The sequence below is a fragment of the Sceloporus occidentalis genome, unplaced genomic scaffold, assembly GCF_023333645.1.
Source record: "Sceloporus occidentalis isolate IW3139 unplaced genomic scaffold, rSceOcc1.0.p SCAF_33, whole genome shotgun sequence".
In the NCBI taxonomy this organism is placed as follows: domain Eukaryota; kingdom Metazoa; phylum Chordata; class Lepidosauria; order Squamata; family Phrynosomatidae; genus Sceloporus; species Sceloporus occidentalis.
The window spans coordinates 7,477,679-7,500,874 of NW_028317013.1; the positions used below are offsets into that span (position 1 = coordinate 7,477,679).

A 23,196-nucleotide genomic window follows, 5' to 3' on the forward strand; every position below is an offset into this window, starting at 1 on the left:
TTAAAAGGCATATCATGGGGCACTCTGCCTCCAGAAAAGCCTTAAGCCCCCCCATATAACACTCCCCCCTGCCGACTTACCACCGTTTCCGGTGTCTGGTGAGGACAGCGGGTGGAGGCCGGCATTCATGAAGTTAAAGAGGCAGGTGTGCACGCACCGCGCTGCCCAATGGCTGTGCCTCAGCTCTTCTTCCCACCCCTTTTAAGACGTGGGACGAATTGCTGAGGCACCGCCATTGGGCGGCGCGGTGTGTGCAGTCTGGCCCCTTTAACTTCATTAGGCGCTGGCGGTGGGAGAAGGCGGCCCGGGTGCCGCTGTCAATCCCGCTCGCAGCTGCTCAGCGGCTGTTTTGAAGGTGGGTCTGCTGGCCGACTGGCCCACAGAGAAAATTTCCCAGTATCCCGGTGGGCCAGTCTGGCCCTGCTACAGGGTGTCACAGTATGTAAAACCATAGAATTTAAAAAGGGTGTACTTTTGTTTTTACACTACTGTATGTATTTATTTAATTTTCTTAATTTAATGAACCATTAGCAGTTTCCCTAAGAATTACAGGTAAAAAACACAGCAGCTTAATCTCTATGTATTTGTACTTTATGAAACAATTGTTTGCATGTGCTAAACCCCCCATAACAATTATTTATACAGCAGAAAGCATCATTCTCTCTTCATTTGCACAATTCATCCACACATTAATTAATTCTCTCACTCATTCACACAATTCATCCACACGTGGATTCACACAATTAATCCACATATGGATTCATTCATTCTCTCACTCATTCACACAGTTGTTCACACATGGACTCATTCATTGTCTCACTCATTCACACAATTCATCCACATCTTAATTCATTTATTCTCTCTCATTCTTTATTTCAATATCCGTACTACCCCCCTTTCTTACTAACTATCCCCCCTTTCTCACCATCTACCCCCTCTCCCCCTTTTCACTATCTACCCCCCTTTATAGTTCACTTACCTTGCTGAAGTCCTGTGGTGGGAGCACGAGGCCTCTGTCTCGCTGCTCTGCCGCGGTGCGCAAATAAGCCGCAAATTAACTCTTTGAAGGTGGCGCTGGCATATGCAGAGGATTAGAAAAGAAAGATCTGGACCTTAAGCTACTTCCGCTGGGAGGATGTTCCATGTATCTACCACCCCCTCAGTAAAGTAAGTCTTCCTTACATTAAGTAGAACTTTATCACATTAAATAAAAGTAAAAATCTCAAGGGAGCATAATTAATGACAATGACAACTTATGATTTCAGTGCCTGTAAGAAAAAGCTGTGCATTGATTTACCTCTACAGACAAGCAAGGTTATATATTACTTCTGGCACCGCCTTTATATATATTATATATATATATATATATATATATATATATACATACATACATATATAATCTATATACATACACGCACACATTATATTACATTTCTGTTTCACCTCTGCATTCTGGGATATCTTCACTCCAGTTTCCGTCCGCAAGACATTCTCTGTAATTTATTTTCGATATCATCTTGTATCTGAAGTATAGGGACAAATTAGTATTTTGGCCATGCTATGAATCTTTTCACTGTCAAAAAAAGGAACTGACAGATGCTACTTAGAACTCCCATAAACCTACCCAATATAAGTTATCTTTTCATAAAATAATAATTGCATACAAAAGATAATCCAGGCAAACAGCAAAATTTTAACATTTGGCAACACATTTAGTTAATAATAAATCATTTATCCATTATCACATTCTATGTCTATGTACATCATTCCAGAGTTTGAATTAACTTCATTCCAAACCTCATCAAGTTGCATTAGGTCTCACAAAGGAAACACCATTGAATCGTTTGTGTTAGGGCTGTCCCATTTTGACATTTCAAAACAAAATAGACTTATAAAGCTGAAAAACAGAAAATTATGGAACTGATGGGTTTTCAAGTTTTTTTGGATCAGTTTCCACCGTTGGGAATATTTGGTCATATCAAAACTCACCCTGTGTAACATGAGTAGTTTGCTTTAGAACCAAATAAAAAGTCAGATGCCTCCATACGACCATTGTTAATTTCCCCAGGATTTCCACATGATCTCCCTTAAGAAACCAAAAAAACAAAACTATTAACTGTAAACTTTTGAAATAGTATTTTTTAAGCCAAAATCTTTATTATAAAAATATAGAATTCTATACAAAGTATTGTACATTTTTTGAATTACTTGTAGTCCATACACTAGGAGGCAAAAAGCTACTTACGTGTGCAGAATATGTCAAGAGTAGACCAAGTGAGGTTTGTAGTACAAGTAATGGTGCTGTTAGTGTTTGGAATACGGGTGTACCCAGGCTTGCATTTGTATTGCACAACTGTGCCAATGTTGAAATCTTCTTTGTCAGCGTATTGCTGCTTCAAATCTGCATTCTTAATTATAGGAGGAGAACGGCAAACAGCTAAAAAGAAAATAAAGAAAAGAATTATAGGTTTTCCATCTGCTAAGACCTAAATCATATGGGGACTTTAGCTTTAGGTTATGTTCAGAATAGCCTTATGTGTGTCCTAGAGTGTATTTTGTGTGACTGTAGGTGGTGTGTGGTATGTGATCTGTGTGGCTGATAGGTGGTGTGTACAGACTGATTTGTGTGGGTTGTTTGTGGTACAGTACATATAAACACAGACAGTATGCATACACTTATGGTGCATACACACATGGCACACACTCAGATGGTAAACTCATACACACTACACACAGTACACATACATTCATCACACCTTCCAACCATCCCTGATTTCATGAGAAAGTTCTGCCTTTGCAGGTAGTGGGGTGCATGGACCTGTTAGGGAGTTCCTCTGATCTCCTCTGACGGGCCCAGGGAGGTGTAAAAGCTATAGAGGTCTGTATTGTTGAAGTACAGACCTCCATTGCAGCTAGCATTAAGCCTTCTTACAACATTAGCATCTCTAGGTGGTTATACAGGTAAGGCAGATGGAAGACAACCGCCCGCCCACATCAGGGGTCAACCCCACCCCAACACAGGTGTCAACACCTAAAATTTTTGGGAATACATATAAACCCACATGGTACACATATACTCACTACACACACTTTACACACCAAAAACACACTACACACACAGTAACCTGTGGTAAGCTGCTGGGGAAGCCTGCCTAATATACATTGCTCTCAGTCGACTGCTCTGTGGTCAGCATCTCTTGTATGGCTGCTCACCTTGCACGCTGGGATAGATGCACTGTCCCTATTACTGGAAATCTGGACCAGGGACAGACCACCCAAAGGGGCTGTCTCATGAATATTGGGTAGCAACCTTGGTCACCTATAAACAACTAGCGATTAATCATAAAAAACTATTTTACAGTAAATTTTAACAAACCATATGCCATACTATACGGTATGATGTTTTTAATATTCTTGTTTTTTTTTTTCTAACACTTCCTGCCCCTTCTGTGAGGTTGATGTATCCCAGCATGGAGTTGATGCTCTCAAACGTATTAATATAGAAAAAGGCTCCAGGCACTCATGGGTTCCATCGGGCAGATTTATTGGAAGAGACGACCAACAACGTTCCGACCTCACGATGAGGTCTTTATCAAGTATCACAACTATTTAGCTGAACAAGGTCTAGGAAGAGAAAGGGTTAGATGGAAGGCGAGGAAAAGGCACATGTAGTCAAGAAATGGCAGGTCTTAGGTCGTAGCAAGGTCTTGAGAAAGAAATGTTGCAACCAAAGTGGTACCTAAGAGGCTTTTCATCCTCTCACATCCTGATGAGGTAAAGCCCTGTGATATGATGCAATGGTGCTCCAATAGGTTGCGAGGTGGCAGCCGGCAAGTGGGAGGTATGATCTTCCACAGTTTTCCACAGTTCAATGGGCCTATCAAGTGCGATTATCTGATCTCCTTAACTTGTGTATGATCACCATTGCCCACAAAAACTGGACAGTAGGGCAGCTGGGTAGGACAGTGACAGAAAACTGGGACTGCTGTATGCAAGATTGGAGGTATGATGTACATGATAACGGAAGGTAATGCAGGTTGTGGATATGGCTTAGGTGCCGGAGGTTGCTACTGTCATTTAAGCCTTGGTTATTTTGCTTCCACATATTTGTAGTGTTTATTATATATCATGTAACCTCTTCAAATGCGTTAATTTCCAATCTTTCTATTTTATGCTGTATGTGCACTTAAATTAGCATATTAAGTTAATAACGTATGTAATTTTATATTTTAACCTTTGCATTTGGGAGGGGGAGAACTCCAAAGTCCAGAATCGATGCATTCTATGTAACGTTCACCAATCAATCTTAGGTTGTCATCACATGAAAATGTCAAAGAATCCTTGTAGAAATATGTTTTGTTCCTCGGGTGGTATGTTCCATTAGAAATTTCAGGAGGAGGACAAGTAATAACTAGGGAGTAAAAACAAAACAAAAACTATTTCTCAAAACTTTAGTGAACATAAACTGAATAACCTGAAAATTTTATATTTTCTACATCTGAAGTCATCTGCACATAAAATGATACATTTGAGCACACTACCACATATGAATGTTATATTTGCGTGTATTGTTTATTCCACAGCATATCTTGATAAACTCTAAAAGTCAAAATAATGCATGTATACAGAAGAAAATAAGTTAAATAAATTCTTCTAAATCCTTAGCTCAATTGCGTAAATGCTGGCACATTAGGGTATATGTGTGAATTTTTTTTTAGCAGCAATGGGGACAAATGGAAATATCACCGCTTAAACAAGCTGACAACCATTCATTTAAAAAAGTATTAATACCCGAAACTGACCAAATTAAAATACATAAAATATAATAAAAATATTATAATTAAGGTATTTCTATAGTTTTTATTAGTATTCACATGGTTTCATGCATGTATAAACAGCAGGCTGTATAAGATTGGCATACCTTCGCATTTAGGAAGAACACCACTCCATGTCCCATCTTCTTGACAACGTAAAGTTGAATCTGATACCATTTTGTACCTGACAGATAAAAGCAGAAAGCACGGCTACTTTACTATTTTCCTTTGTGCCGTTGGATCTATCTATCTATCTGTCTATTGCTGCTAAGCCACTGCTTGCTGAAGGCCTGATCCCATATCCTGTATGGTGTGAAATGACAAATGTCCTCACTGCATTTCAGTAATCCGCATTAAGCACTTTATTCCAAAAATGTATACTTTTATGATCTATTGTGAATAACACTTACCCTTCATGGCAGGTATAACGTACTATTGAGCCATAAATAAAGTCATAAAATATCATGTTTCCATTTTCGATGTCTCCTGGATTTCCACATGATATCCCTACAAAAATGATAGCAAATGCACGCTTTCATTATATTATATTATATTGTCAACTATTATAAATAACTGACATTGTCATAAATAGTATGTGTCCTTAACTACCATATGCTATTATTCCAATGCATTCTATTATTATAATATCCATTTTTAATCTTTACCCAGAGGAAGAACATTTAGCATAAAATACCACATTCTTTTAGTTCATCATTTATCTTTATTATCCAATAGTTACTAGACTTGTGCATTGGAATTCATACTAATTTGAATTTTAACAAACCTTGACAATTTTGGTAATTCATTTGAATGTCTGATAACGAGGAGGGACCCCCAACGACGCAAATAAAAATGAAGCATTTTGTTATTTTTTTTTAATCTCTCACACTTTCTCACGCTCTCTCTTCTCCACTAACCACTTCCGCATTCCGGTCTCCTTTTACGGAGCTCCGCTTTTTGCCTTGACGCTTGTTCTTTTATCTTCTTTGTTGGCGCGCTCATCCCCGCTATCCAATCTGTTAACCTAGGCTCCTAGAGTGCTTCCAACAGGGCTCTTTTGCAGATGTACTTCAGGAAGCCAGGATAACGTGGATGGATTTGCAGAGAAAGAGGAGTTGAAAAACGCTTCTGTTTATCCACATATTCGTCTTTCCTTCAAAGGGACAACCTCTCCTTGTTCCTCTATTTAGGCATACAACGGCAATACACCCTTTTGCAGAAGCACTCTGGAAGGCCTGCATAACCAGGGGATAGCGAGGAGGAGCAGGCTGAGGTAGGAGAAGCAGAGTTACAGAAATAGAGACAGGGATAAGGAAGCAGCTGGTAAGGGTGAGTGACAACATATTTCTTTTCCGAATAAAAAAAGCCCTCCAAAACTTTGTGTCTGTTTGGTACTTTCATTTTTTAGACAAAACAAATTACATGAAAAGTTTAACAAATTGTTTCTAGTAGATTTGTGCACATGGACCAAAAACAGATTAACAGCCAGATTTGGACACATACACGTTTCACATGTTGCTGATCCGGAAACACATAGTTAAAAAAAAAACTTTAGATGTTGAAGCTGCTGGTACATTACCACTCCATTTAGCTGCATAATATGTGTGTGCAAACTTTTAAAGAATAGCAGCCATGCAGAATAGGCCCTTACTTAAAAAAAAACTTTCTGCATGTTGGCTTTAGAAGCCATGATATAGCTGCTTCCAGACCGAATTCCATAGCAAAACCAATGATTAAAGTTATGTTAGTTCACATGCAATTATAAGGTAATGCATTGAAAAAATGGGCAAACCCATCGACATCATATTTTTCTCTTACCTAAGTTTGTAATTTTCATTTTTTAACATTTGATTAGTAAACTGAAGTGGTTTGCCCAGCTGCCTTAGGAAACTAATTTGAGCAATTACAAGACATCCAACGAGAGTTAGTAAAATGCACAAGGTATGGTAGGGTTCCACTCCATATCCCTCCAACGTGTTGGGGGTTTTGGTAAGAGGAGGGGAGCGGCAAGGTCTAGACTAGAAGTACGCACAACTAGATGCTTGGCCAGCAGTCGAGCTGAGAAGCATCCTCACTGCACTCAGCCTTGAAGTGTCATGAGGTAGCCCTGTTACAGCTGCAATATAGACCTATGCTGGAACAACATTCATCTCCATTGATAATGGCTGCCAGCCAAGTAGCCAGCATAAGCCATACAGCTGATGATCAATGGAGAAGGGCATCTCTGGAGGGCATTTAAACGCAGGACTTATAACTATACCTCAACGGTACAGGACTGTTGAGGAGTTAATATGCATTTTTCATTAGTGGGGCATAAGTCTGCTCCTTTAATGACATACATCGTTAGTTATTGCACATCTATGATTTATGGTCATCATCTTAGTTAACATAAAAACATATAAGCAAGAGACATGCTTAATATGATTTTTTTTCTATGTACTCTTGATCTCAAAAACATTGTATAGTTTGTGTCTATATAAATTTAGTATAAAATTGTTTCAAAGTGTTTGTATACTATACAGAGTATGTATATCCCATAATGTACAAAACATTTTACGATTACATTCTGGCTTTTGCTCTACTTTACTGCATGATGTTACTGAAAAAATATTATAAACAAAAATTTGCTTACGGGTACAGAAGTTCTCATAATAAGAAATTTGGTTCCTTCCCAAGCAACTTATAGTGTTATTAGTTTTGGGAACTCGTTCATAGCCAACACGACATTTATAGTGCAGTGTGGTATCCTGAATGAACAGATTCTGATCAATAAGTGCTTTATCCTCTTCCTCTAGTTCAGCAAAGTCTAACACAGGTGGTGGCTTGCATATACCTGGAAAAGAAACATCCAATTCTTGAGGTGAACCAGGGAACGGCTGGATCCTTTAGGACTGGGGGGCAGGAAAATTCTTGCCCCCTCCCAATAACATACACACTAACACACATATTAACGCACACCTTCACACTTACACACGCATGCAAACACACATAGACACCGGCTTACACATATTCAAACAGAACATAACAAGTAGTGGATCACATAACAATTTGGACAATGGATGAGGAGGTTTTCCACAAAACGTAAGGCCCACTTTGCATGTGTTATACACCCAACAAATACCAGTGATCAGATAATGAATCTCTTTGGGCTACACTGGGGAGAAAACAAATCATTACACAATTGTTAGCTCCATATATTTGGTATGGCAAATATCTTAAGAATAGAATATACAGTATGTTGCATAGTATAGTTAAATATTTTAATATAAATTGTGATTAAGAAACTAAGCTAAATTACTGAGATATTTATATTACGTAAAAGCTAGAATTGTTTTAAAACAGAAACGCCATGTTTTTAAAGAAGAATTTTTAATGCAATACTTTTACCGTATTTCCCCATGTATAAGGCGCACCTTTTAAAAAAAAAAAAATTGGGGGTCTAAAAACTGGGTGCGTCTTATCCAGTGGTTGTAGATTGTAGAGGGGCAGCCCCAAACTCCATCAAAGCAGTTACTACTTCCCAGTCCCTCCCTGCAGTCACACTGACGATTGGCCCTGCCCCTTTCCTTATAACGTCCACACTGCTCAGCAACCCATCTAACAGTATAAGATTAATATTTGGGCTCCTAAAAGTTAGGCGAGGTGGGGGTTAATTTAGCAGCAGTTATTGTAATGGGATGTTTAGGGTTAATTTAGGGGCAGTTATGGTTAATGGGGTGTTTAGGGTTAATTTAGGGGCAGTTATGGTTGATTGGGTCTTTAGGGTTAATTTAGGGGCAGTTAATGGATGGCAGTGATGAGGATGATGAGGCTGAATTTTATAATGAATAAAACTTGAGTTCAATAACTTTGTCATTTTTTCCCCAAATTTCGGGCCCCAAAATGAAGGTGCGTCTTATACATGGGGAAATACGGTAATTAAAAATTGTGAGCGTTTCCCTTTAACCAAGATATTCTTTATCCTTCTAGTGAGGAAAACATGCAAGTAAAACTTACCTAGGCACCTAGGTATGTCTGGTTCCCACTTGTTATTAAGGGTGCATTTTATTAAGGCAGATCCTCTCATCAGAAAACCACTGTAGCACTCAAACCTCACAGCAGAATGCAACATGTATGGGCCAGAAAATCCTAATAATTTCCGTGAGTTGGGAACGATAGGATTGGGGCAAGAAATAACTGAAAAAAAAGAACTAGCTGATAAGAAATATAAAAACGTGGAGCCATTTTTTTTATCTATTTTAGATAATGATTTGTGATAGTGGAACAAAGCTAGGTTTATTTATAGTGTTAGAAACAGCAGTAACATCTTTTTTTTGTAAGAGAGCTGATAATAGACCAAAGGGCTATTTTAGTAAACAGGCTGAATTGAGAGCTTCCAAAAAATTATGGTACAAAAGCATTTTTGCATATGCATTATTTTTCCCACTTGGAGCCTAACCCTCGGGGGCCACTGCCAGCACACATCTATTAATGCTTTCTCCTTTGCTGTGTGCCGTCTACTGCTGTCTAGTGAAGAATGTCATCATAACATAGTGGGTGGGATATACCCATACCTGGGAACTGGGTTTGACCCGGAGATTGCCAGGTGAGCACTTCTTCTCCGGGTCAAGACCCGAATCCTCCCTTTAAAAGGGGGTGTTTCCCGCTGCCGTCAGTGAGAACGCAGTAATATATGTTTTTAATCATTTTTTCTATGTATTATGCAGTTAGTCAGCATAGGTTATATACAAACAGAAACTTGGAAAGCTAATATCCATTTTAAGGTCCCCCCTTAATTCATAATGCACCTTACTTATAGATAAACTACTCTACCCCCAGATATGTCACTCTGTCCTCCAGATATGCTTTATAACCCCTGATATGCCACTCTGTCACCTAAAATGCTTTATAACCCCTGATATGCCACTTTGCCCCCCAAGATATGCCACTCTGCCCTCTGATATGCTTTATGCCACCCTGATATCCTGCTCTGCCCCCTCCCCCAGACTTACAATGCATCCCCAGACTCCAAGGTGTCTAGTGGGGGCAGTCGGTGCACGTCCTCTGCTGCTTCTCGCCACTTCCACCGGGGCTTCTATTCTGACGCTCAGTCAAAGAAGCCCAGGCGGAAGTGCTGGCAGCAGCAGAGGTTATCTACACATATCGCACAGATGTTCACTGGATGCCAGAGAGGAGGATACAGGTCCCCTGTAGCGGTGCAGGGGACCTGGATCCTAACCCTGCTGCTTGGCCGCAGCAGGGCTGAATGATAAAGAACAGAAAAAAAACACCTGCCCGGGCCCAAAACTGCATGGAGTGTTCCCGGTCTGCAGTGGTCAGTAACTATCCAAGGATGGAAAATCGGCCGGCAACAGGGTCATGGGTGGCCAGGGCTCATTGATGCATGGGGGGAGGGGGCATGTGGTCAAATTCATCAGACGAACTAATGTAAAGTTAATGTCAGAGCATACAGTGCATAGCAGTTTGTTGCATATGGGGCTACGTAGACACAGACCAGTCAGGGTGCCCATGCTGACCCTTGTCCACTGCCGAAAGCGCATACAAAGGGGAAGTGAGCATAAGAACTGGACCATGGAGCTGAGGAATCAGCTTTTCTTTTATATCACGTCGCTTTCCTGGAGAATATTTGGAATAAGTGGAACAGCCTTCCTACACAATTGGCAGATTGTAATACAGTGAGATAATTTGAACGTGCATGGCATAGACTTTATTCTTAACATAAGACATAGTCAAGAACCAAATTTTTATGTTTGTGTGGCTGGAAAGAATATGCAAATTAGATGGACCAAAAGGTCAATATCTTCCCTTAAACACTATGTATACTTCAATCTAAAGTAAAATCTCTTTACATTTCAATATCTATGAATTTCTAGATTATGACCTCTTGTCATAACTTTCTTTGCAATATTCTTCCCTCTTGTATTTTGTTTAATCTCTTTATTTAAATGCACATCACCTCTCCCCGCTTTCTTCCAAAAGCTATACTGATAGACACCCCATAGTCTTTCCATTTATTTTTTGTCCTGGAAACCATTCACCGTTTTAGCAGCCCTTCTCCAGAAAGTCTATATTATTCTACAGATGGGGTCTTGAACAGTTCTGACCACAGAGCATATGCACCTCACCTCCGTTTCTTGGCGATCTGCCATATACTTTTCACAAAATGGCACATTGGACTTTTCCAGCAAAACATTCGCCATTTTCCCTTAATTTTTTATTTAGATCCAGTGTATATCTACTAAAGAAACTGCAATATTTTAAAACAGATATTTTGCAGTAAACTGTCAGGGGGCGTGGACAACACATTGCTTTGAAAATAATAGTTTATTATCTTACTTTTGCATTGGGGTGGTTCAGAACTCCAGATTCCATTTTCTGTGCAGTGTATAGATGCTTCGCCAATCTGATCTAAACCATATTTGCATTTATATGTCACAGCATCCAAGTACTGATATACTTCTTTTATGGGGTCATATGAAGCATCAATTACATCCATAGGTGCAGTGCAGATTACAGCTGTAAAGGGTATACATTTGTTTATATAGGAAATAGATTGGAAATAACACTTCAAAAACAGAAATAAACTTCTCTGAGTACTTTAAAATACATTATTCAAAAGGAAAAAAGAATCACTTACCTTAGGGAAAACCTGTGGTCCTGCAGCTGCAATACTTAAGCAAGGTACAATAACTGTGCTTAAAACACCCAATGAGTGGCAAGAAAATGCACCCATTGAAAGCAATGGAAGTACTTTCTTAACATGTGCATGCGGGTCTCCCCCAAATAGCTGGGGGTGAGGTAAGGGAAGCTGCCATCTTCCTCTGAGGTCTGATGATTTTTTTCACAGTGGCAAGAAAGTATTCCCATTAAATTTTTTACTGTATGGGCATTTATTTATGTATTATTTCCATTTTCACATATTTGTATGTGTATACATGAATCTGTGTACATATATATATATATATTTGGAATACATGGAATACAAGAAACTTTCTAGCTGTTCTAACATAATTGCAAAGCGGTTTTCTAATGATCAATTAGCACTTGGATTATCAAACACAAGGTTCCATTAGGAGTGGTGGTTGCTGATTGAGGCCCTCTGTACACCTCTGAAGATAGTCCATTAAATATCAGCTGTTCCCCGCTACAATACGGTAGTCATTTACAACTTTAACAATGTCTACACTGTATTTCTGATCCATTGGATGTTATTTTACAAAATTTGCTTTTCTAAGATTTCTAAGTGACCCAAACCTTATGAATGATAGTGTGTATGTATGTAGGTAGTCTCTAGGAAATTCAAGTGTGAATGTTGGGTTCCTGAAATGCAAGTCTCAGTTTATGGAAGATAAAATAATAAAAGGAACAGATGCATAGGCCTTAGCATAGAGTTAAAAATGCCTTAGACTGAGTTCCCAGAACAATATTGATTAGAAACCAACAAGAGGTAAACTATTGGTAGGCAATAAAGATCCCAAACAGAAGATTAAGAGAAGTGCTCTTACACCGCTTCTATAGTCAGAAAGTCTTTTGGTTTGATCAAAGTTATAGTCAGATGAAAGAGTGATGGGCTCTAGGAGTGGGGCAACACATTTTTCAGGTTGTGAATGATTGAAATATACTCAACTAATCAGAAGCCTTGGTCATGTGATCAGATGGGACTTTACATTATATAAAGTGACTTCTAAGCCAATTCATAAAACGAAAAAGGGAAGGACAAGAAGGATAGAGAAATAGTAAACCAGAGGATCCATGAAACATCTAACCAGGTAGCTATACTGTGGCCATGCATGCAAGATATTAAATAAATAGTAACTGTAAATATCTATGTTATCATAGTAATATTTTAGTTGGGGATATGTTAAGTAATTCTGTTTTGTCTTGTTTGTTATGTGAAATTAAGCACTATAAGGAAAACAAACTGATACCATGAAATATTGGATGTTTCTGGTAAATGTCTGTTAAATTTTAATCAAGCTGAGCTTCTTGTGCTGAACCCTAGAGTTTAGTTAGAAAGGGAAGTAAGTGGTAACTGCATAAGCCAGACAATACCTACACCGATGCATGTTCTATGAATATTTCTTTTACATGTATATGTCTAATAAATTAGTTATATTATTGAGACAAGCAAATATGCAGTTGATAGATATATATAAATGCATAGATTATATACATTTATGTGTGTTTCTGTGTATCTGTTGGTGAATAATGGTAATTCCAAGCACATAATACTGTATACTTATAGTAACAGTCATATATTACCTACTGTAAACAAAGCCAATAGGAGTGTTTTCTGAGCATTTGCACAGGGTTCTGGATAGACCCCTGTCCACAGCATCTGCCAATCTTACGGGCTTTAAGTATATGACAAGGGTATGTGTTCAGCTGAACAGATATCCTATCCGCAAAATAGCTGGCCGAAAGGGAAGTTGCAAATGCATATGTTTGGGGGGGGGGGTTGCATCATGCCCTCATACATTTTAACCAAACCCAACAAATTTCAAATACCATGAATTACTCAATCTTGCCTCGTTCTTACCTTCACATTCGGGAACAATGTTGCTCCAAGTTCCATCTGCTTGACAGTCCCTATAAGGCCTTTTTGAAACCATTCGGTATCTACCATGCATATAAAACAGATTTAAAGAAAGATGAGGGTATTTTGTAAAAAAAAAAGAAAACAATCTGTGTATATTACACATAAAAATAATACTACCTAACATGAGCACTTATAATAATGTTATTAACTAACAATATAATAGAATAATATATGATAAATAAAAGATATAATCCATGGAGAGACTTCCCATGAAGCTTTAAAGCTTCACTCACCATAACCCACGTGCATTTTGAATGAATGACTGAATAAGTGAATGAATGTATAAGTGTTTAAGGGCAGACATGGGACAGGCAGGCTGTTAAGGGGGCAGAGGTGGCACGGGGAGGCTATTAAGGGGCAGAGGTGGGACAGGCAGGGTACTTAAGGGGCAGGGGTGGCACAGGCAAGCTACTTAAGGGGCAGGGGTGGCCCAGGCAGGCTACTTAAGGGGCAGGGGTAGCACAGGCAGGCTACTTAAGGGGCAGAGGTGGCACAGGCAGGCTGCTTCAGGGGCATAGATGGCACAGTCAGGCCGTTTCAGGGGCATAGGTGGCACAGACAGGCTGCTTCAGAGGCAGAGGTGGTACAGGCAGGCTGTTTTAGGGACAGAGGTGGCAGAGGCAGGCTGTTTCAGGGGCAGAGACCTACCAAGTCAACGTCTGGCTTAGTATATAGTGATGAGGGTTATGCTACACTGCCATCAATGTCTGGCCCAGTGTATAGTGATGCGGGTTCCGCTGTACCACCATCAATGTCTGGCTCAGTATATAGGGATGGGAGTTATGCTGCACAATATCTGTTCAGTAAATGTTATTTATTGAATCTTAATTTATCTATTAGTTAATATTTTATCAAACTTCTAGTTTTTTCAGTTGACATACAGTTTACAAATTTGTGAAATAAATATTCTTGCCAACATTCATTATTTTTTATTTTAAAGTGTGTGCGGGGGTGCCACATCCGCCTGGATGCCAGATACTCTAGGTACGCCCCTATAGCCATGGTAAATATTATCATACTATGCACCCAAAAAGTAGTACTGCAGCTGCGTAATAAGTCAATCATGTCCCGCTGGAATTCTAGCATACACAAATGTTTCCCAAAAGTGTTTTTGGTTATTATACTGTAGGGTAGTCCGGATGGAATTGGGTCCTTTTTTAAGGGGACCATTCACTCTTACAGGTTGGTAATGTAAAGATAATATAACCCTGAAAATAATAGTAACTCTATCAGACAACTGAGGATGCATTTGTATATATCACTCACCCTGTATTACATTTATAATTTACTCTGGAGCCAAATATAAAATCAGTAGCTTCAAATTCACCATTCATTGCATCTCCAGGATTTCCGCATAATCTTGCTTCAAAAGAAAAATATCAAATTAGGTATTTATTTAAACTAGCAACAACAATTTCACCATCTATGCACAACAGCCTCACAGACACAGAGCGGGGGCTCTGTGCTGAATTGCAGATCTGCATCTCACTGTGTACTTCTTCAGTTTGGGATGTTCCAGGGACCCCCTCTGCCATAATTTTAAATGGAAAGTTAAAAGCACACTTAGTCAGACCACAGAGAAAGAGGACAGCTGCAGCTTCTAGGTCAGGTGTTTTTTTAATTTTATCGGAAGAATACATATTAAAGTATTAACAGTGTACTACACACTTCTGTTAACTTATCCTCAAGACAGCGGCGGACCGGCCCATCGGGCACTCGGGCATGGGGTCTACAGGAGCAAGGCCGTTTATGGGGAGAAACATAGAAAGTGAGGGCAGATAAGAACCATTCAGCCCATCCACAGTGGCGTCTCCAGCTTTCATATTTAGGGGGGGGGGAACAGGGACCAAAGTAGGAGGGCAATTATAAAACATTACATATACACTAATGTGTATATACCGTATTGGCATGAATATAGGCCACACTTTTTCCCCCCACTTTAAGTCTTTAAAGTGGGGGTGCGGCCTATATTCGGGGTCTAGCGCCCGACGCCCGGAACATGCAGTCCCGGGCGCCGGGCAGGCAGCGGGGTTAGGATACAGATCCCCCCGCAGCGGTGCAGGGGACCCGTATTCTACTCCCCGATACGCTTAGACATCCTTCCCTGCCAGCACTTTCCACGGGGGGGGGTGCCGGCACGGGAGGTTGTCTAAGCGCATTGTGCGGATGTTTACCCGCATCACCGCAGCCGGTGACCGTCCGCACGATGCGTTTTACCTCTGCCCCCCCCCCGACTTACCAGAGCAGACTCCCGGGTGTCTTGCGGGGCCGGCGGGGGACATCTACGGAATACGCGTATACAACTTCCGGTGCCGGCACATCAGCTGAGTGCCGGCACCGGAAGTTGTATACGCGTATTGCGTAGATGTCCCCCGCCGACCCCGCAAGACACCCGGGAGTCTCCTCTGGTAAGGGGGGGGCAGAGTGGCAGCATATCTCGGGGGGGGGAGGAGAAGGACAGTGGCAGCATATCTCGAGGGGGGGAGGAGGACAGTGGCAGCATATCTCGGGGGGGGAGGACAGTGGCAGCATATCTCAGGGGGGGGGAGAGACAGAGTGGCAGCATATCTCGGGGGGGGACAGAGTGGTAGCATGTTTTTTGGGTGCTTTTTTAAAGAAAAAAACGTTATCTTTAAAAAAGCACCAAACTTTTAGGGTGCGGCCTATATACGGGGGCGGCCTATATCCGAGCCAATACGATATATATATATATATATATATATAGATATATATATATATATATATATAGATATATATATATATGCATTAGATATGCATTTTTAACTACATAATATGTACGTATCATTTATCTCTTTGAAGTAAAGGTCGTGATTGAAATATGATTTCAAGATACCGTATTGGCTCGAATATAGGCCGCACTTTTTCCCCCCACTTTTTGTCTTTAAAGTCTTTAAAGTGGGGTGCGGCCTATATTCGGGGTCTAGCGCCCGACGCCCGGGACATGCAGTTCCGGGCGCCGGGCAGGTGGCAGGGTTAGGATACAGATCCCCCGCAGCGGTGCAGGGGACCTGCATCCTACTCTCTGATACGCTCAGACAGCCTCCCCTGCCAGCACTTCCCACGGGGGGAGTGCCGGCACGGGAGGTTGTCTAAGCGCATCGTGCAGACGTTCACCGGCAGCAGCGATGCGCGGGAAACAGCCTCCGCTGCCGCCACGTCTGCACGATGTGCTTTAACAATCTCCCTTGCCGGGAATTCCCAGGGGGGGAGTCCCGGCAAGGGAGATTGTTAAAGCACATCGTGCAGACGTGCCGGCAGCGGAGGTTGTTTACGCGCATCGCCGCAGCCGGTGAACGTCCGCACGATGCGTTTTACCCCTGCCCCCAAGACTTACCAGAGCAGACTCCCGACAGCAGGGGACATCTACGCAATATGCGTATACAACTTCCGGTGCCGGCACATCCGCTGAGTATCTCGGGGGGGAGGAGGACAGTGGTAGCATATCTCGGGGGGGGGGAGGACAGTGGCAGCATATCTCGGGGGGGGAGGAGGAGGAGGACAGTGGCAGCATATCTCGGGGGGGGGAGGAGGACAGTGGCAGCATATCTCGGGGGGGGAGGAGGAGGACAGTGGCAGCATATCTCGGGGGGGAGGACAGTGGCAGCATATCTCGGGGGGGAGGACAGTGGCAGCATATCTCGGGGGGGGACAGTGGCAGCATATCTCGGGGGGACAGAGTGGCAGCATATCTCGGGGGGGGACAGAGTGGCAGCATGTCTATTAAAAAAACTTTTTCTTTAAAAAAGCACCAAACTTTTAGGGTGCGGCCTATATCCGAGACAATACGGTATATGATTTCTTTAATATTAGACCCTACTGCTAATATATATAAATGTTATCCCCTGCTGACAATATATATATATATATATATATATTAGTCCTTGCTGATATGATATATATAGATATTAGCCCCTGCTGCCGATATATATATAAATATTAGACCCTTTCGCAAATATATTTTATATTGAAAAAAATCGGACCCCAGGACATGGGCGTAGGTACCGGGGGGAGGCGGGGGGGACAGATCCCCCCCAGTAACTCATGTGGGGGGGACCGATAATGAAGAAATCCCCCCAGGGCCGTAGGAACCCCCCCCAATAGAAATGCCGCAAATTAATTCACACAATTTATTCACACAATCATTTATTCTCTCACTTTTCCCACAAATTATTTACAAATATTAATTAATGCATTCTCACAAATGCGTTAATTCTCTCAATGCTGTGGGTGCGCGAGGCCTCTGTCTCCCTGCTCTCCCGCGACCAAGACAGAGGCCTCGCAGAGTAAATTGAGAGGCGCGGAGCGGTTGCTGAAAACCTGACCGACTGCTTGGCGCCCCTCTCTCTCCTCCAGGTCAATCAGTGCTTCCTTGCGGCGCATTTGTACAGTTTACCTAAATCATTTGCCATTTGGCTTATCCCTTTAGGAACATCAATCCTTTTGCAAATGTCTGTGTCATCAGCAAAAAGACATACATTTCCATCAAGACCTTCTGCAATACCACTAATAAAAATATTAAAGCAAATGGGTCCAAATACAGACCTCTGAGGTACCCCAGGTAGCAAGACCTTTCTCGGAATATACTGCATTGACTACAACCCTCTGTTGTCTGTCACTCAGCCACTCCCTAATCCATTCAACAACATTGGGATCTAAACTCAGAGGTTGTAGTTTATTGATAATCTTCTATGTGGGACAGTGTTAAAACCATTACTGAAATCCAGATTCAGTAACGCAATGTCTACTGCACCATCTTGATCAATTACTCTAGTCACCCATCAAAAAAAATCAATAAGATTAGTTTGGTATGATCTTCCTGGGGTAAACCCATGTTGTTTCTGATCTTGAAACCCATGTGACTGCAGATGTTCAACAATCCTGTCCTTTAACATAGTTTCCATTCATTCCCCCACTACAGATGTAAGGCCTACTGCCTTTTTTGTGAATGGGCAACATTCGCTAATTTCAAATCCCCTGGAACAACTCCCGTTAACAATCATTGGTTAAATAAATCACTTAACGGTTTTTCTAGTACACCACCAAGCTCTTTTAATAACCCTGGGTGTATCCCATCAGGCCCCATCGACTTATTTGTCTTTACCTTAGACAGCTGAATTAGAACCTCCGCCCAGATAATGACTCCTTAGGTCTCTTTCCTTCATCTTAATTTGTAAAAGCTGAACAGAAATATTCATTGAGGCAGTCAGTAAAACATTTATCCTCTTCTACATACCTTCCTTGTTTTGTTTTTAATCTTACCACTCCTTGTTTTACTTTCCTTTTCTCCTTTATATATCTAACAAATGTTTTATCTCCCTCTTTTACTAGTGCAATTCTCTCTTCTGCGTGTGATTTGGCAGCTCTTATAACTTGCTTTGCTTCTTTCTGCCTAATCTTATAGATCTGTCTAACTTCCTCACTTTGGATATTTTTTATTTACTAAAGGCTGTCACGCGAGCCGCTGCGGCACTTACCTCGCATGCTCGCGGCAGTCCTGCCGCTGACGCCGCGCGGTCACGTCGGGGTCGCGGCGCGCCCGTCGATGACACCGTACGGTCACGGCGAGGTCGCGGCTTCACCGCCGCCACGACCGGACGCCGGCAGGGTGGTCCTGCCTCCACGTCGTCGCTCGGGCTTGCTCCTGCACGCCAGGGACGTGCAGGCGCGTCATCACCTCTCCCCACCGGGATCGCGGATCAGATGCCTGCCGCGATGACGTCACGCGGCGCACGACACGCACGCCGCACACGGCACGCCGCAACCTCATTGTGAGTAGGCATTCCCTATTTAAAGGCCATTTGTTTTCTCTTCTGTACCCGTTCAAAGTATATTGCTTTTTGGGGTGTGCTGTTCCTTGTGACATTATCTTGCCTTGTGTATCGACCCTTGCCTGCTCTTTTGACTACGATTCTGCTCTGCCTGCCTCGACCTCGGACCTGTTATACCGTTTTGCCTCTTATCTGCCTGCCTCGACCTCGGATACGTTTTGACCTCGCTGTTTGCCGTTGCCCTTTTGACCGGACTGTTTACTGGACTACGCTACGTCCATATATCTGCATAGTTGGATCCTCCCCCGCTACCTGACCCCGTGACAAAGGCTAACTTCTTGTTTTTTTACGATTTTGGACACTTCTGCGGAATACCACAGTGGTATCTTTAGATCATGGACTCTTTTGTTTTACCACCGTCAGTGTCTGGCTCAGTATACAGTAATGGCAGTTATGGTATACCACCGTCAATGTCTGGCTCAGTATATAGTAATTGCAGTTGTATTTTTCTGATTGATTCTGTATTTATATATTTATGATCCACTGTTTAAAAGTTATCTTTTTAATTACAACAAATACTGAAAATAGATATAAGGGGGGGCTACAAAGGAGGGGCTTAACCGATAAGAGGCATGATAGGGTGTGGCTAAGGGAGTGGCATCACTGCAGGGGGGCCATGTCATTTTATTGCCCGGGGCCCTAGAAGGTCCAAGTCCGCCCCTACCTAAGGAATATCAAACAGCAGTCCATTTCATTTCTACATTTCTACATCTGAACCACAATCTCTTATTCTGGAAGAAAACACTTTGCCTTCTCAGATAATTTAAATCCTATGTCATCTTTATCATTCCCCATCTTGAGGTTACTAAAACAATTACATTGTGTCATAATGGCATAGATTATGTATGTTCCTGTTTTTTTTATGTATCTTTGTTGTAAACGTATATTCCTGGTTACTTTCAAAGTTGAAATACCTTGCTTCTTTCCGTTTTAGTTGATTACAGAAGAACATAATCTTGAAACTATTTTGGATACCAGGATTCAATGTAAATTAATGCTTTATTTATTGATAGGAATGTGGATGAAAGAATATTCCTTTTGGGGCTAGGACTACATTATGCACATATATTGTAGGATTATAACATCTAACAGCAGGTACAAATAGTACATATCCAAAAAAATTGTATTATTAAAAGATCATTTTTTAAACTTAGTGAAACATCTTTTTTTCATATTTACTCTCAAGGCTACCAACTGTGATATTTAAGTTTTCTGTTGAAATACAAGTCACCCAAACAGGCAGATCTCTGAATAAATTCCTTAAACATCTTTCAAATATGGGTTATTGGACTTAATGGACATTATCACAAATACCCTTGTGTCAGTCTAGTCACTAGTATGGTGGATGTTACTATAATTCATTCATATCAGTTATATCAATTTGGTACTGTTGCTAAAAGTAACTTAGAAATAAAAGCTGGTACTTACGTTTACAGAATATATCAGGAGTAGACCACTGGAAGTTCTGCATGCAAATTATGTGGGTTTTGGTCCCTGGTACTCGCATGTAACCTGGACGGCAATTAAATACCACCTTTGTTCCAATAGGGAATGTGCTCGTGGACAAGTAATCTTCTTTCAGCTCTCCATACTGAAGCCTAGGAGGATGGCTACATGTCCCTGACAATGAAACAGCTAAATCAAACCATTTATACAGTTCTCACATTGTGTATATGCAAGAGTCCAAATGTTTTGTTAATGTTAAATATGTGAGTCGTGATGTCTCAAACCTTAATTATTTTGAGCTGAAGTCTGTTATCTGACAAATTATAAAGGGACACTATAACTATAATATAATAATGCATATGATAGGTGCATGGTCACTTTAAATGTTTGTGTGGTTGGTTTTACAAATGTATGATCACTCCAAATGCATTTGGTCCTATCCTCATTTCCCAGCTAAACCCCCTGCAGGAGATGCATTCAGCCAGCTTCCACGCCAGCTCCAGTACCAGCTACAGTGCCAGCTTTGCTGAATATTTTGTTATTGTGTGGTTCTAAATTGTTCTACTGACTGTAACAGCGCTGCGGGCGCTTTAAAAATAAATGTAATATAATATAATGTAACATGGCATGCATAATGATAAATAGGTGTGAGTCACACTTTACGAACCAAAGCAATACGTCTATTCACGTATTTCTTATTTTCATTTTGTAGCAAGAGAAATGTTTCCATCACAAATAAAGAAGCTATTAAGTCAGATTTATGTTTTCAGCTATTTATTTAAATGATCTTCTATGACTGAATGTATTGCACTTACCTTCTTTTTTTGCACCAGAGAAGATCCCCAGGGAATGTTAAGATCCTCTAAAGATACATTTTGCAACATTAAAAACCCTACCATATAATGCCCAGGTACTTGAATTGTTCAGCCATGCAGGAATAAGGTGGGTGCACAAATAATAAAATGCAATCATATGAATACTCGTAGATTGCTTTTATTGGTATAAAAATGGCATTGCATTGTGCTCTTCAAGCTGCTATTTATTTGATCTTTTGATATTAATTACAAAGCCAAAATGGAAGTATTAAGTCTTATGTTTTTCCTGTGTTTAATTCCCCCCCCGCCATCTTTCTCTAGTCCCTCCATAATCACTTTCCCTTATAAATTCCCCTCCAATCACATTCACTTAGTTGGGGCTAGCTGATGTTTACATTTCTATAACACATCCTAGACACTTTTAATATAACAATTTAGTGAAAGAATGAAAAAACAGAAGAATGTGCTTACGTGTACAGAATTTCTCTGCATCAGACCACTTGAAAGAGTCCAAGCAAACTATACTGGTTTCAGTACCCATGACGTATACATAGCCTGGGCGGCATTTGTAATATAACTTGGCACCTATAGGGAACGTATTCTGGTCCAGAAACTCTTCTCTTAGCTCTGCATACTCAAGTTGAAGAGGGGAATGACAGCCTCCTAAAAGTAAATATACAATGCACAGGTAGACATTTCTAAATAGCAACGAATATAGTTCATTGATACAAAATCTAAATACAACATTTCTGAGAAATCACCCATGCATGCATATGCTTTGATTCGGTCTTTTAATCCAAGGACCAGGGCCGGCCCGACAATGGAGCCGAGTGGGGCAACTGCTCCAGGCGGCACTTTTAAAGGGGCGGCACTTTGCCGCCCCAAGCCCTTTTTTTTTTTTTTTTAAAGCGAAAGAGAGAGAAAGGGGCGCCGAGTGGTTTTCGCTTACCAAGCTGTCAGTACCCGCTCGGCGCCCCTCTCTCTCTCCTCTGCGGCGAGTCTCCCTGTTCGATCTCGGTGCCGGCTTGTAATGCTGAGTGCCGGAAGATTACCTCATTTCCGGCGCTCAGCATTACAAGCCGGCACCGAGACCGAACAGGGAGACTCGCCACAGGACTGCTGAAAGGTAAGTACAAGGGGGGGGGAGAGGAAGGGTAGATAATGTGGGGGGGGCGGCAGGGACGGAGGGAGAGGAAGGGTAGATAAGGGGGAGAGGAAGGGTAGATAATGGGGGGTGGCAGGGATGGAGGGAGAGGAAGGGTAGATGAGAGGGGGGAGAGGAAGGGTAGATAATGGGGGGGCGGCAGGGACGGAGAGAGAGGAAGGGTAGATAAGGGGGGGGCGGCATTTTAAAATTTGCCCCAGGTGGCATTTTGCCTTGGGCCGGCCATGCCAAGGACATACCATGTGCAAGATTTGAATGCACATCAAGGCTTTAGTACACAGTCCTATGAAGGGTATGTACTTGCAGACAAGGTTATGAGACGGGGCATTTTGATAGCTGCAGCTGGATTATTTGTGTCTAGAGATATATTTAGAAGGCTGTCTATAGAAATGTGAAAATACACCCCACATGATACTTCTGCCATTTAATGACTGCACTACACCTACACCAAGAATACATAACCCCCAGACCCAGATCCTCCACTGCATTAAAAATATTGTTTTCAAAA

General features: G+C 41.4%; 1 protein-coding gene across 1 annotated transcript; it reads right to left on the reverse strand.

The window, feature by feature from the left end:
- Positions 1-317: 317 nt before the first annotated feature.
- On the reverse strand, positions 318-13,426 carry LOC149298384 (complement decay-accelerating factor-like). Its single transcript, XM_089487524.1, has 8 exons — positions 13,354-13,426; positions 11,151-11,330; positions 7,447-7,647; positions 5,225-5,321; positions 4,922-4,998; positions 2,246-2,437; positions 1,990-2,086; positions 318-423 (listed from the first exon to the last, which is right to left on the reverse strand). The coding sequence occupies exons 1-8, from the start codon at positions 13,424-13,426 to the stop codon at positions 318-320; spliced, it is 1,023 nt and encodes a 340-aa protein (XP_089343650.1).
- Between the last annotated feature and the right edge of the window lie 9,770 nt (positions 13,427-23,196).